Source organism: Somniosus microcephalus, chromosome 28 (genome assembly GCF_052327205.1).
Source record: "Somniosus microcephalus isolate GS21.2 chromosome 28, FLI_Smic_1.0, whole genome shotgun sequence".
Classification (NCBI taxonomy): domain Eukaryota; kingdom Metazoa; phylum Chordata; class Chondrichthyes; order Squaliformes; family Somniosidae; genus Somniosus; species Somniosus microcephalus.
Window position 1 is genome coordinate 34,330,923 of NC_141014.1, and position 16,095 is coordinate 34,347,017.

Consider the following 16,095-nt stretch of genomic DNA (forward strand, 5'->3'; position numbering starts at 1 on the left):
TACAAACAGCTGGGAAACGCTGATATTTCATCTGTCAAAACCTTTTGGCAGATGAAATTTCAGTCTGTGATGTCACCTGTTGCCGGGTGGCCCTTAATTGGCCTGCTGAGCCCACTGGGCGGGCTCAACAAGGTCAATCAAGTTAAAATCGTGTGGATTGGCCGCATCTCGATGGAGGCGGGACTACAACCCTGAAAGTTGTAGTCCCGCCTCCAACCTGACTCCTGAGTTAAAATCTTGCCCAAGGTAAATCTCTCAGCTCTTATCCAATTCTCCAAAAACAGATACCGTCCCTCAAGAACAAAGATGTTATACAAAGAACTTCCCTGGTTCACGAATGAATACGTTAACACTCTTATGATAGCAAAATACTGTGGATGCTGGAAATCCAAAATAACAACAGAAAACGCTGGAAAAACTCAGCAGGCCAGGCAGCATCGGTGGAGCGAGAAATAGAGTCAACGTTTCAGGTCGAAACCCTTCGTCAGGACTGAGAAAAAAGCAGGAAATGAAACAGATTAAAAGGCCAGTTTGGGGGCTGGGAAATGGGGATGAGAGAACAAAAGAGAAGTGAAGAGACATTAAGAGGTATTCAAAACCAGACGAGATGGTAACAGGGCAGTGGAGACAAAAGACGGCTCTAGATTAGGTGTGAAATGCGCTGGGAGAATGAGAGACAGCTGCCATGTGGGAGAGAGAAAAAGGGGGAAGGGCCAAAACAAAGGTGTGGATAAAAAATATATAAAAATGTAATCGGGGCCGAAGTTATGATCTGAAATTGTTGAACTCGATATTGAGCCCAGAAGGCTGTAAAGTGCCGAATCGGAAGATGAGGCTGAACTTCAGATTCACTTCCACCAAGCTTTAAACAGTGCACATTTGAACTTTTGCCCGCTGATAGCACCTCTTACCTGTTAATTACCAGATCTGTTAATTATTTAATTATCCCAGCCTGCTTACTTATACATAGCTTGATTCTGCTCTCCATTTTTTGAAGTTTAGTTAAAAAATAAGAACGCTTCCATCTTAACTCTAAAGAATTTACCCCGTACATCTAAAGCCATATAAGAAAATACGAATGTCTCCTAATTTAATGCAGGATGAAATTTTCATGGTGATTGCACAGCTACACATTCAGGGCACTGACCTCTGCTGCAAGACAAACATTAGGAGGGGGGGAAAAAAACATTTTGATAATAACTGTTTAATCAGCTCATGGATCACAATGAAACCCACACGCAGCTTGCGATAAAGAAATGTAACCGGCTTTCTACAATGTTATGGTGTCGCCAGGTGAGATATGACACTGGGGTTAGCTGGGCTCAGTGTGATGTACATTATGCAGAATAATATGAAATTATATATAGTGGGAGTGAATGGCAAGAGGTAGGGTCCATTTGGTTTCTTTACCATGGGAGTTAATGAAAATTAAAAGAAAGTCTTGCATTTATATAGCGCCTTTCACAGCCTCAGGACATCCCAAAGTGCTTTACAGCCAATGAAGTACTTTTGAAGTGTAGTCGCTGTTGTAATGTAGGAAACACAGCAGCCAATTTGCGCACAGCAAGCTCCCACAAACAGTAATGTGATAATGACCAGATAATCTGTTTTTGGTGATGTTGATTGAGAGATAAAAATTGGCCAGGACACCGGGGAGAACTCCCCTGCTCTTCTTTGATATAAGTGCCCCGGGATCTTTTACATCCACCTGAGAGAGCAGACGGGGCCTCGGTTTAACATCTCATCCGAAAGACGGCACCTCAGGCAGTGCAGCACTCCCTCAGCACAGCGCTGGGTGTGTCAGCCTAGATTTTGTGCTGACTCGGCTTTTTATGAAATTTAAATTGTGGGTTCATTGCATCCACTGGTGTAACCTATATTTCGGGATGTGATGTACGCACTCCAACACTCAACACTATCCAGGACAAAGCAGCCACCTTAAACATTCACTCCCTCCACCACCGGCACACCGTGGCTGCAGTGTGTACCATCTACGAGATGCAGTGCAGCAACTCGCCAAGGCTTCTTCGGCAGCACCTCCCAAACCCGCGACCTCTTCCACCTAGAAGGACAAGGGCAGCAGGCACATGGGAACACCACCACCTCCAAGTTCCCCTCCGAGTCACACACCATCCTGACTTAGAAGTATATCGGCCAATCCTTCATCGTCGCTGGGTCAAAATCCTGGAACTCCCTCTCTCACAGCACTGTGGGAGCACCTTCACCACACGGACTGCAGCGGTTCAAGAAGGCGGCTCACCACCACCTTCTTGAGGAGCAATTAGGGAAGGACGATAAATGCTGAGCCTTGCCAGCGACACCCACATCCTGTACTGGTGCTGAAAATTAAAGCCTGAACATCATTGTTCATTCCAGCAGAACAGGACTACAAAGTATTACATAGTATTTACAGCCCAGAAACAGGCCATTCGGCCCAATAGGGCCCACGCTGGTGTTTATGCTCCACACCAGCCTCCTCCCATACTTCTTAGACAATGCTAAGCAGCAGCGTGGTGTAGTTGGAAAGAGTTTAATGAGATGTTTGACCAAGGTTATAAAACGGAGGCGCCTGGTTTGTTTTGAAATGTATTCACAGGAAGTGGGCGTCGCTGGCAAGGCCGGCAATTATTGCCCATCCGGAATTGCCCTCCAGACGTATGTGGTGAGCCGCCTTCTTGAACCGCTGCAGGTGAAGGTGCTCCCACAGTGCTGTTAGGGAGTGAGTTCCAGTGAGAGAAAGAATTTAATGAGGGGTTTGACCAGTGTTAAAAAATGGCGGAATGTGATTGAAGGGAGTTGAACAGGCTATTTGACCCTGGGTAATGCTTTTCGAAGCTCACCGTACCCTCCAAAAGTGGATTAATGCATATTGGTGAAAAGTTGATCTTTCCTTGTTAAGGCCCTGTTAATGATTATTAACTAAAACTGTGGGTGGGGGGGGAAATTCGGTTGGTTAGCGCCCGAGCGCGGCGATTTTAGCGCCGCTCGCGAAATTGACCAGTCGTTTTGCGGCGGCGCTAAACACCACCACCACGGTCTCCTGCGCCCGCAGATCGTGACGTCAGTCGAGCGTGCAACGCCCCGGCAGTGCCCCAGACCAGATATTGAGTCGCGCCCCCTGCCTTAGCACCTGCTGCTAGGAATGACAGGTAGAGGGGAACGTTTTCAAGTCGGGAAGGGGCTGGGGGAGCGCTATTTAAAGGCGGGCGCTTCCTGCCTTTTCTTGTCGGCAAAATTTTTGGTTTTAACGCTGTCCGAAGGAGTTTTGGCCCTCAGCACCACTATGCAGATTAGCTCATGGCTCAGGTAGTAATCCAGAGATTATTACCTTTGTGGTTCTACTTTTTAATTTAGCCCCTAGCTGCTCATACTCTCTCAGCAGAACCTCTTTCTTTGTCCTACCTATATCATTGGTGCCTATGTGGACCATGACAACTGGATCTTCCCCCTCCCACTCCAAGTTTCTCTCCAGCCCAGAGGAGATGTCCTTAACCCTGGCACCGGGCAGGCAACACAGCCTTCGGGATTCACGCTCTCGGCTGTAGAGAACAGTATCTAACCCCCTCACTATACTGTCCCCTATCACTACAACATTTCTTTTTACTCCCACCACTTGAATGGCTCCCTGTACCACGGTGCTGTGGTCAGTTTGCACATCCTCCCTGCAGTTCCTGCCCTCGTCCACACAGGGAGCAAGAATCTCGTACCTGTTGGACAAGGCCAAGGGCAGAGGCTCCTCCATCACTACCTCCTGGATCCCAATACCTGCCTCGCTTGTAGTCACACCCTCCTGTCCCTGACCATGGGCCAAATTGGAAGTAATTACTCTAGTGGGTGTGACTGCCTCCTGGAACTTAGTGTCCAGGTAACGCTCCCCCTCCCTAATGTGTCGCAGTGTCTGAATCTCGGACTCCAGCTCATCAACTCTGAGTCGAAGTTCCTCGAGCAGCCAACATTTGCTGCAGATTTGGTCGCCTTGGACCTCAATGGTGTCCACCAGCTCCCACATGCAGCAACAACAACAACACTTTGCCTGGTCTCCCATCTCAATTAATTAATTAATTCGTTTTAAAATTTGGAACACGTATATCTTTTAATCTACACCAAGGCACTTAAATTTAGATGCTCAAGTTTGGAAAAAAAGGTGAGAAATATAGAAATACTCACCAACCAATCACTTAGCTGCTTTCTGGTGACATCGCACTTCGATTGCTTTTTACTTCTTTACACTCACCGGTCTGTCGTAGCCGCTCTCCTGGGATCCCGCTGTTTTAGTATCTCCGAACTCTCGCTCTCCTGGGCTCCCGCTGTTTTAGTAGCTCCGAACTCTCGCTCTCCTGGGCTCCCGCTGCTTTAGTATCTCCGAACTCTCGCTCTCTTGGGTCCCGCTGTTTTAGTAGCTCCGAACTCTCGCTTTCCTGGGCTCCCGCTGTTTTAGTAGCTCCAAATTCTCGCTCTCTTGGGTCCCGCTGTTTTAGTAACTCCGAACTCTCGCTCTCCTGGGCTGCCGTTGTTTTAGTAGCTCTGAACTCTCGCTCTCCTGGGCTCCCGCTGTCTTTACTACGTTAAAGGCGCTATATAAATACAACTTGTTGTTGTTGTTGCCCTCTTTGCCACAGCTGTTGCATTTGGAATCCATTGTTTGTGCTTTCCTGGCAAGCAGGTATAATATTCATTTCTTACAGTCACATCTATCTCAAGCCCCTATGTTCTCAACCCAACCATTGTACCTTAACCCCAGTGTTAGAAAAACACCAGGGTGAAATTGGCATTTTCACACCAGCCAATTCCTGTAGCCAATCATGATAGAGGGAGCACATGAAGGCCAGGAACCTTCCAGGATAAATAAATGGACCGTGTTGAGTGTGGGAAGAGATGGAGATGAGGGTGAATTAAGCAAGAGGCAATGGTTGCTATGGAACCTTTCATTATTTTTTCTATTTTAACAATTCCTTTTTTTTTCTTCAGAGTTCTGCCAAGAAGAAGATCAGCGATGAGTTACGGGTCCAGAGGTCTAAAAGGCTTCCTCCAGGATGGGTAGGTGTCTGTCTCTATTACTCAATGCTGCATCAGGGAGCTTATGTATACCACACGTCATCCGTTGAGTGTGTGCGTTTATGTAGAGTGGGGTTGAAGAAGGAGAGTGAGTGATGGAGTGTGTGTGAGCGATTGCGCATCGGTGTGTGTGTGCTCAACTAAGGGCCTCCTATAGTGTGTGTGCATGTGTTGATGTGCCAGACTCGGGCAAGGCAGGTTTTGATGGCGTGTTCGGTTTGCCGCCCAGTGTCAATGAGAATTGAAGGCAATTAAATTGGCATCCAAGAATAAGCCATCGCTTACATGCTCAAACGGAGAAAAATTGGCCGTGAGTTAAAGAAAAAAGAAAGACTTGCATTTATGTAGCGCCTTTCACAACCACCAGACATCTCAAAGCGCTTTACAGCCAATGAAGTACTTTTTGAAGTGGAGTCACTGTTGTAATGTGGGAAACGCGGCAGCCAACTTGCGCACAGCAAGCTCCCACAAACAGCAATGTGATAAATGACCAGATCATCTGTTTTTTAGTGATGTTGGTTGAGGGATAAATGTTGGCCCCAGGACACCGGGGGAGAACTCCCCCCCCTGCTCCCGAGTTGTCACGTTCCACCTCTGCTGAATGTGATGTTTTTTGAGAGCCTTGCACCATTTTTATTCTCGATCATTTCTTGCTGTCCGTGTTTCAGACTCCCCTCATAGATTGGCCCCAGCTCCTTACATAGAATCTTACAGCACAGAAGGAGGCCATTCAGCCCATCTTGCCAGTGCCGGCTTTTTTGAGCGAACTATCCAATCAGCCCCACTCGGCCCCTATCACATATATATATATTTTTTTCTTCTTTTTTTTTAATCCACACTTTCGTCTGGGCTTTTTCTTCCCTCCCACGTGGCAGCTGTCCTTCATTCTGCCAGCGCCATTCACACCCCATCTAGAGCCATCCTTTGCTCCTTAACCTGTCCCATTACCACCTCCTCCCGCCTTGAATATCTCTTAATGTCTCTCAATGTCTCTTAATCTCTCCCGCTTTCTATCCTATCACCGACCTTCCCTTCTGTTCTTTCATCCCTCCCCCTTTTCCCAGCCCCTACACTTGCTTTAAAATCTGTCCCCTTTCCTGTTTTTTTTCTCAGTTCTGATGAAGGGTTTCGACCTGAAACGTTAACTCTGTTTCTCTCTCCACGGATGTTGCCCTGGCCTGCTGAGTTTTTCCAGCGTTTTCTGTTGTAATGTACCCTCGAATTTTTTTTTTCGCGCGCGTTCCCTTTAACTGGCTGCGCGGCCCGTTCAGATTTCCGCGCGGGCGCGGTTTCTACCATTATAACAGCCTGCGCGGGACCGCCAGACCGCAGCTTAGCAGGAATGCAGCTCCCCACCCCCCCCCTCTACTCTTTCCCCACAGCCCTGCAAATGTTTTTCCTTTTCAAGTATTTATCCAATTCCCCTTTGGAAAGTCACTATTGAATCTGCTTCCACCAGCCTGTCGGGCAAGGCGTTCCAGATCACGGCAACTCGCCGCGTAAAAAAAAAATTCTCCTCCTCATCTCTTTTTGCCAATTATCTTAAAATCCGTGACCTCTGGTTACCGACCCGTCTGCCAGTGGAAACAGTTTCTCCTGACTTACCCTATCAAAAACCCATCATGACCTTGAGCACCTCGGCTAAATCTCCCCATGACCTTCGCAGCTCAGAGAAGAACAATCCCAGCTTCCCTAGTCTCTCCGGTTAACTGAAGTCCCTCATCCGTAGTGTCCTTCTCATTACTTATTAATTCCCCGCTGCTATTCATCCACCCAGCGCTTTGCTGGTTTTTTTTTGTGGCATCTTGCTGTGCACAAAATGGCTGCCACTTTTGCTCACAGGACAAGTAACCACACTTCAAAGTAATTCGCCGGGGTGTCAACTGCTTGGAGGTGGTTCTGACAGTCATGACAAAGCGCCGTATAAACACAAACCTTTCTTTTGCCAAAATTGTGGTTTTTTTTACTGCTTTTCTTCACACGGCCACAAAGCAACCTCGCCTGTGTTGTTATACCTGAGAACTTGTCAGTCCACATAAGCCGCCCCGCTCCCCCAGTCCACGCTCAAACCCGGCCCTTGTTGAATCGAGAGGCAAATACCTATGCTATGCAGTCAGCACTGGTTGGCAGGCAGCCTGGTTTCAAGGCCAGAGGCAGCCCTTCGTATTCAAACCTGTTTAGATCTCTGTGGATCTGGGACTCATTGTAATACCAGATACTGGTGCGAGCTCCGTTGTACAAATGGTCGCAATGCTCTTCACAGTCCTTGCAATGTAGCGCAAGTTCTTTTTGAAGAGACGGGGTTGCCACCTTTTGTCAAGTCTATGCAACCAGGGTTGTCAAAAAGAAAGACTTGCATTTCTATAGCGCCTTTCACAACCCACCAAACATCCCAAAGCGCTTTACAGCCAATGAAGTACTTTTTTTTTGAAGTGTAATCACTGTTGTAATGTGGGAAACGTGGCAGCCAATTTGTGCACAGCAAGCTCCCACAAACAGCAATGTGAAAATGACCGGATCATCTGTTTTTTAGTGATGTTTGTTGAAGGATGAATATTGGCCAGGACACCGGGGATAGCTCCCCCTGCTCTTCTTTGAAATAGTGCCTTGGGATCTTTCACGTCCACCTGAGGGAGCAGACGGGACCTCGGTTTAATGTCTCATCCGAAAGACGGCACCTCCGACAGTGCAGCACTCCCTCAGTACTGGCACTGGGAGTGTCAGCTTAGCTTTGTCTGCTCAGGTCTCTGGAGTGGGACTCGAACCCACAACCTTCTGACTCAGAGGCGAGAGCGCTGCCCACTGAGCCACTGGCTGACACTGGTTGGGCATGTTCCTGGAGGTGTCATCACATGACCGCTCACCTCGAACCGCCCCCCCCCCCCCCCAACTCTCCCACCATTGGTCGGCCAACACATCCATCCTCGGAGAGCGCCCCTTCCCCCACGGCCGATTGGAAAGCGAACAGACTCTTCATTCCATAGGAGCATAGGAATAGGAGAAGGCCATTCAGCCCCTCGGGCCTGTTCCGCCATTCAATGAGATCATGGTTGATCTGATTACCTGATTGGATGATTCTTCAATGTCAGTCAAAGCACCTTTTTTCCCCACCTCCATCATTTTTATAACTAATAAAACCATCTTTTTAATGCCCCATTGATTTTTTTTCTCCTGGGTTGCTCACAGCAGTCTTTAATCTTGAATCCCTGTGGAGATTCTGGGACAATCCTGGAGGATTGGCAACCCAGTACACATCCCACTGGAAGTCACTGGCTAGTGATCAGGAGCAGGTGCCCTGACTAATTTCTCCCTTCCCTAGCCCAGCTACTGTGAGGCCTGACTGAGGCTAACTAATTTTAGCACATGCCAGAGATCAAACCCAGGGCTTCCTTGGCCTACAAAGGCCCAGCTCCTGATTGATAAGCCATCCAAAGGGCCCATTCAGAAGTTAGATACGTCTGTTTGTTGATGATAGGCTGTTTGCGACTTTTGTACAAATGTGAACAAATAAAAAGAAGGCCGAGAAAAGGCTGTCAGGCCCAACAATTACTACTCCCATCCATTAGGGGGTGCCGCCTCTTACAGCGCCCTCCCCAACCTCCTGTAATGATAACTCTGGAGACGGGGAGCGGAGCATAAGAAATAAGAGCAGGAGTAGGCCATTCGGCTCCTCGAGCCTGCTCCACCATTCAATAAGATCATGGCTAATCTTCGACCTCATCTCCACTTTCCCGGCCGATCCCCATATCCCTTGATTCCCTTAGTATCCAAAAATCTATCAATCTCAGTCTTGAATATACTCAACGACTGAGCCTCCACAGCCCTCTGGGGTAGAGAATTCCAAAGATTCACCACCCTCTGAGTGAAGAAATTCCTCCTCATCTTGGTCCTAAATGGCCAACCACTTTTCCTGAGACTAGTTCTCAACTCCCCAGCCAGGGGAAACAGCCTCTCAGCAACTACCCTGTCAAGCCCTTTAAGAATTTTATACAGTTCAATGAGATCACCTCTCATTCTTCTAAACTCCAGAGAGTATAGGCCCATTCTACACAATCTCTCATCATAGGACAGCCCTCTTACTCCAGGAATCAATCTAGTGAACCTTCGGTGCACCCCCTCTAAGGCGAGTATATCCTTCCTTAGATAAGGAGACCAGAACTGTGCACAGTACTCCAGGTGTGGTCTCACCAACGCCCTGTACAATTGTAGCAAGACTTCCTTACTCTTATACTCCAACCCCCTTGCAATAAAGGCCAACATACCATTTGTGTTCCTAATTGCTTGTTGTACCTGCATGTTAACTTTCTGTGATTCACATACAAGGACACCTAAACTCCTCATGGAAAACATGGAGGGGAATAAAATTCCCTCAGGAAAAATGCTCGGAAATTCTTCCCCAACTCCATAAAGCAATCAAGGAAGCACCAGGAACCCATGGTGAACTTAACTAAGGCGCACTCCCCCGATAGACCTCAGTGCTGTCCTTCCTAAGGAACTTGGCATGTTTCTTCTGAAAGAACCGCAGCATAAATTTACAAGGATGATACCAGAACTGCGCGGTTATACCTATCAGGAAAGGATGAACAGGCTGGGTCTCTTTTCCCTTGAAAAGAGAAGGCTGAGGGGTGACCTAATAGAGGTCTTTAAAATTATGAAAGGTTTTGAGAGAGTGGATACAGAGAGAATGTTTCCACTTGTGGGGAAGAGCAAAACCAGAGGCCATCAATATAAGATAGTCACCAAGAAATCCAATAAGGAATTCAGAAGAAATTTCTTTACCCAGAGAGTGGTGAGAATGTGGAACTCGCTACCACAGGGAGTGGTTGAGGCGAATAGTATAGATCCATTTAAGGGGAGGCTAGACAAGCATATGAGGGAGGAGGGAATAGAGGGTTATGCTGATAGATTTAGATGAAGAAAGACGGGAGGAGGCTCGAGTGGAGCATAAACGCCAGCATGGACTGGTTGGGCCGAATGGCCTGTTTCTGTGCTGTAAATTCTATGTAATTCTATGTATCTGTGGTAACCTGACAAGGAACCAAGTGAGAAAGGAGATAGTCTGGCATTTATCGTTAATTTTTATCTATGTGCTTAATAGGCATAACCATTAATCTTACCACCAGTACCCATTTTGAATATCCAATCCGAATCTGCTACATCCAAGCCTTTCCTAAACTTCAATTGTAATTCCTTTGCTAATCAGCTCAGCCTACCCTCATCTTGTCCTGCCCCATGGTGTAAAGAACTTACAACTATCCTAAAATGACAGACAGGGAAAGATCTACTGGTCCGTCCAGCCTGCCCCACACAGTCGTGATGTCTTACGCATCACGATTAAGACACGTCCATCCCAACGCCACCATGTAATCTCCTGAGAGAGGCAAAAAAAAAATGTTTTAAAAACCCAAGGAGGAAATTAGGGGCGGGGCAAAAAAACTAAAAACTTCCTCTCTGACCCCCTCAGGCAATCAAAACCAGTCCAGGAGATCACTTTGGCCCTGCTTTACGTTACGGAATACCTAACTCCGCACCAGCCTGGAGAGCAAATGCAGCAGAGTTATGTAATGAAAAAAGGGTAGTGAAAGGGTTAAGGATCTCATTTCCTCCTTATTGAGTTAATTAGCACCATTTAGCCGTAGTCATAATTGTCCAAGCAACCCACGCACATTGGCTGTTCCCCTTGGAGTACTTTATGTTCTGTTAACGGCGCTTGTTGATTTGGTGATGTGTCTTATTTTAGACTGACTCTTGACTGAGTTATTAAAGTGCAAAAAAAAAAGCAATAAGACAGCAGTCAAATTTTAAATGTGGCCCTGGATCAGGGAAAGGGAAAAAAAAAACTATCTAGCTGTGTGCGCACGAGTGGGTGCGCGTGTTGGCGTGTGTGCGCACGAGTGGGTGCGTGTGTTGGCGTGTGTGCGCATGAGTCGGTGCGCGTGTTGGCGTGTGTGTGTTGGTGTGTGCGCGTGTGTTGGCATGTGTGTGTTGGTGTGCACGCACGTGTTGGTGTGTGTGCATGGGTCAGTGCGCGTGTTGGCGTGTGTGTTGGTGTGTGTACGCGTGTTGGTGCGTGTGTTGGCGTGTGTGTGCATGAGTTGGTGCGCGTGTTGGTGTGTGGGTATGTGTTGGCGTGTGTGTGTTGGTGTGTGCGCACGTGTTGGCGTGTGTGTGTTGGTGTGTGCGCACGTGTTGGTGTGTGTGCACACGAGTCGGTACGCGTGTTGGTGTGTGTGTGTTGGTGTGTGTGCACAAGTTGGTGTGAGCGCGTGTGTTGGCATGTGTGCGCATGTTGGTGCTCTTGCAGGTGTGTGTCTGCGTGTGTTGGTGCTAGTGTGCGCGTGTTGGTATGTGTGCACGTGTTGGCGTGTGTGTGTTGGTGTGTGCGCATGTGTTGGCGTGTGTGTGTTGGTGTGTGTGCATGAGTCGGTGCGCGTGTTGGCGTGTGTGTGTTGGTGTGTGCGCACGAGTTGGTGTGAGCACGTGTGTTGGCGCGTGTGTGCGTGTTGGTGCTCTTGCAGGTGTGTGTCTGCGCGTGTTGGTGCTAGTGTGCGCGTGTTGGTGTGTGTGCGCGTGTTATGAGCTTGCAAGTGTGTGGTTGTGCGTGTTGGTGTGTGTTTGTGCGTGTTGGTGTGTGCGCACGAGGAGTGGGTGTACGTTGCTGCGCGCGCATTGGTGCCTGTGAGCGTATGTTGGTGTGCGCATTTGTTGGTGTATCCACGCATGCATGTGTAAAATGGCACAGCCCAACACCCACTGTCTTTGCTCATCTGTGAAGAATGACCAGGTGGTGTACCAGAGAGCTGCTCGCTCCTATGGGATTACACCCCAGGGAGAGTCAATACTTCCGTGAAAGGAAGAGAAGAAATTTGGGGAAAATAATTTGGGCGTTGTCCACACACTGGGACATCAGAAATATAACAGTGGCTGGAGCCTCGGCCTTCATGACATCATTACCATAGCAACTTGGAACGGGCTGTCATGGTCTTTTTAGGCCAACAGCTGGATATTATGACATTAGTTCGAGTCCTATTGCAAACGCTTCCTACAAACAGGAAGCTCCAATTGCAAGCTATTGGTTTGGACAGGAAATTCCTGTTGAAAAGGCCCTGGCAAAACAGGATGATATAACAGAAATAAAAACAGAAAACGCTGGAAATACTCAGCAGGTCAGGCAGCATCTGTGGAGAGAGAAACAAGAGTTAACGTTTCAGGTCGATGACCCTTCGTCAGAACTGGAAAAAGCTGGAGATGGAGCAGGTTTTTAAGCAAATGTAGGGGCCGGGAAAGGGGGGAGGGGAGGAAAGAACAAAAGGGAAGGTCTGTGATAGGGTGGAAGGCAGGAGAGATTAAGAGACAAAAGGGATGATGGTAATGGGGCAAGTTCTGACAAAGGGTCATCGACCTGAAACGCTAACTCTCTTTCTCTCTCCACAGATGCTGCCTGACCTGCCGAGCATTTCCAGCATTTTCTGTTTTTATTTCAGATTTCCAGCATCCGCAGTATTTTGCTTTTGTGTTAGTGATATAACAGAAAGTTTGGATTACATTTTGACCAAATTCATAACCAGTCCTTTTTCTCTGTTCCATGTTACAGCGAGGTTGTGTCTAAGCCCAGTGGCAGGTCCATATATGGTAAGTTTCATTCCACTCTTCCATCGTCAGCTTGTTAAGTGGGACTGCTTTAAGATGAGAAACTGAAGTGAGGGGGTCAAGGCCCATAGTCCACCAAGGTTGAAAAGCGTAGGAAAGGGAACAAGCTAACTCATGGTGGCGGTGGTTGGATGAGGCAAGATTGGGCTTCAAAATCCGACAGATTGTAGTAGGAAGGGGTCGCTGAGGGACATAAGAACATAAGAAATAGAAGCAGGAATAGGCCACTTGGCCCCTCGAGCCTGCTCCGCCATTCAGTAAGATCATGGCTGATCTTGGGCTCAAAGCCACTTCCCTGCTCACTCCCCATAACCCTTCACTCCCTTATCTTGTAAAAAAATCTGTCTATCTCCACCTTAAATGTATTTAATGACCCAGCCTCTACGGTTCTCTGGGGCAGAGAATTCCACAGATTTACGACCCTCTGAGAGAAGAAATTCCTCCTCATCTCGGTTCTAAAAGGGCGACCCTTTATTCTGAGACTGTGCCCCCGAGTTCTAGATTTCCCCACGAGGGGAATCACCCTCTCTGCATCTACCTTGTCGAGTCCCCCTCAGTAAGGTGCTTGGCAGCTTTGAGCAGCCGAGAAAGAACGGGTTAAGGTGAACGGCCGCGGGGTGACTCTTGACAGGCTGCGGGCTGAGGCGTACGTTTCAGATCAAGAGCCGATCTTAGGTACAAGCGGCGGCTTCTTCCACGCTCCACCCAATGTCTCCCTCCATCCCAGCCTAAGGCCTGCTTTACTTGGCTGTCTCGTTTGGTTGGAGGTTTTTTTTTTGCACGATTGTTGAGCAAGCCATCGGATGAGTTTTTGATGGCGTGTTGCGGATCTTTGCACGATCGCTGGTTGAAATCCTGCCTGATTTATTTTTGAGCCAGTTGTTGGCCGATCCTTTTCCTGCTAAAATCAAGTGCTGCCGGTCAGGAGCGCCAACAGGTGACGTGCGGAGTGGTGCGAGGTGGGCTCGTCCATTCACTGCCCCAAGGCTACATACAGCTCCTATTTCAGCTCCACAGTGGCGCGGGGCAGATCGCCAGGGTGGATAACGGACACACATAACTGCTAGACCAGCAGGGGTTAATGGGAAGCCAAGGTGAAAGGCCAAGGTTCACAGTGCGGGACACCACCGAGGTTGAAAAGAGTGCAAGGCACGATAACGTAAATCAGAATTTACTTACTAAAATTATCCAGATCCCTGGGAATAATTCGAACGCCGCAATGTCAACTAGGTGCAGATGATGGGACCATTCGACACAGGTATGAAGTCACTCCAGGGCACCTGTTATTTATTAGACAAAATATACTGGAAATACCAAGGGCTGCTTTTTTAAACTTTGAGGTCAGTGCTGATGGTGGTGATTTAAATTTGAAGTAAATTACAAGCTGCTATTCACCAAGAAATCAAATAAGGAATTCAGAAGAAACTTCTTTACCCAGAGAGTGGTGAGAATGTGGAACTCGCTACCACAGGGAGTGGTTGAAGCGAATGGTATAGATACATTTAAGGGGCGGTTAGATAAGCATGAAGGAGAAGGGTGATGCTGATAGAGTTGGATGAGAACAGACAGGAGGAGGCTCGAGTGGAGCATAAACATTGGCATGGACTGGTTGGGCCGAATGGCCTGTTTCTCTCTTGTATATCCTATTTAATCCTGTGTAAAATTTAACACCGAGCCACATAAGGAGATATTAGGGCAGGTGACAAAAAGCTTGGTCAAAGAGGTCGGTTTTAAGGAGAGTCTTAAAGGAGGGGAGAGAGGCAGAGAGGTTTAGGGAGGGAATTCCAGAGCTTAGGGCCTAGGCAGCTGAAGGAGCGGCCGCCAATGGCGGAGCGATGAAAATAGGGGATGCTCAAGAGGCCGGAATTGAAGGAACGCAGAGACCAGCAGTGCGGTCCCCAGGCTTGATTGACGGAGGAAATTACCCAATCATCTCCATCTGGCCAGGACTTTTGGTGTCACTATATGTAGCCAATAACATTTTGGGATCCAGTATATGAGTAATTGGAGACATGACGTGCGGGGAGTGTAGCGAGCTTGGGAGGAACAGGTGACTTTGGACCTCTGGTTCCCCAAAGCTCTCCCCCACTGGGGGTTTTCCTCGCCTCGTGTCTGGGTCTGTTGTAGACTCACTGATAGAGATCGATCGCTGTGATTAGTCGACAACTCCATTATCGTTGGACCGTGCGACTACCAGGATGGGAGAGTCAAACTAGATGGACCTTGGACCATTTTCCATCTGGCAATTCCTACATCCCTGTGTTTGATTTGCCACTGACTCTGCCAATCCCAAGTAGTAACTTAAGCTCAATTTAAAAGTTGAGTTATAATCCCTTTGCAGTGTTAGGAACAAGAGGAGGCTGTTCAGCCCCTTGAGCCTGCTCCGCCATTCAATTAGATCATGGCTGATCTGCACCGCAAATCCATTTACCCGCCTTAGCTCCATATCCCCAGATGCCCTCACCCAACAGAAGTCTTTCTGTCTCAGTCTTCACCGCTCCAATTTTCTCCCGGCATCTGCGGCCTTCTGGTGGAGCAAGTTCCAGATTTCCACTACCCTTTGTGCGGAAAAAGTGCTTCCTGATTTCCGCTCCTGAGCAACCTCGCTCTAATTTTAAGATTATGTCCCATTGTTTTCGATTCCCCCACTGGGGGAAGTAATTTCTCCGTATCTACCCTATCCAATCCTTTAAAAAATGTTAAACTAAGTGACGTAAGAAAACAACGAGGCACTTGGTCTAAGCGTTAAACAAAGCTTTAATCAACTGTTTTACAACATGGAGGTCTAGTTGTGTCCTTCACTAGTTCCTGTTAAGAATGTCCTGCGCAAGCTGGGCCCGTGCCCGAGTATTTATACTCTCCCTGGACAGCGCCACCCGTAGGCCGTTCAGTATTATTTCATAAGTCTTTCTTTCATGACTGATTCATGTCACTAAGCGTTATCCAGATTTGGAAACTTGGGAGGGGAACATGGGAACAAGAGGAGGCCATTCAGCCCCTCGAGCCTGTTCTGCCATTCAAAGAGATCGTGGCTGGTCTGTATCTTAACCCCATCTATCTACCTTGGCTCCATATCCTTTCATACCCGTGATGAGCAAAAATCTATCGATCTCGGATTTAAAATTATGAATTGAGCATCTGCTGCTTTCTGCGGGAGAGAGTTCCACACTTCCACCACCCCTTGCGTGAAGAGGTGTTTCCTAACTTCACTCCTGAACGGCCTGGCTCTGATTTTAAGGTTAGCTCCTAGGACAAGGGGACCTAACCGTAACATCAGAGGGGGTCAGTAGGCTGCGAAAAGAACACCCTTGAGAGTCTACAAAGGGATATAGATAGACTAAATGGGCAGGATTTTCATTCAGGAGTCAGGTTGGAGGCGGGACTACAACT

At 47.9% G+C, this 16,095-nt stretch overlaps 1 protein-coding gene across 1 annotated transcript in view; it reads left to right on the plus strand.

Annotated features, from left to right (window-relative positions):
• Window positions 1-16,095, plus strand: part of LOC147099529 (epidermal growth factor receptor kinase substrate 8-like protein 1) — a 99,031-nt gene that overhangs the window by 11,151 nt on the left and 71,785 nt on the right. Inside the window, exons 2-3 of the mRNA XM_085969759.1 lie at window positions 4,969-5,037; window positions 12,650-12,687. Of these exons, the coding sequence (XP_085825885.1) occupies window positions 4,994-5,037; window positions 12,650-12,687 (82 nt within the window). The 5' untranslated portion in view covers window positions 4,969-4,993. The remainder of the gene's footprint in view (window positions 1-4,968; window positions 5,038-12,649; window positions 12,688-16,095) is intronic.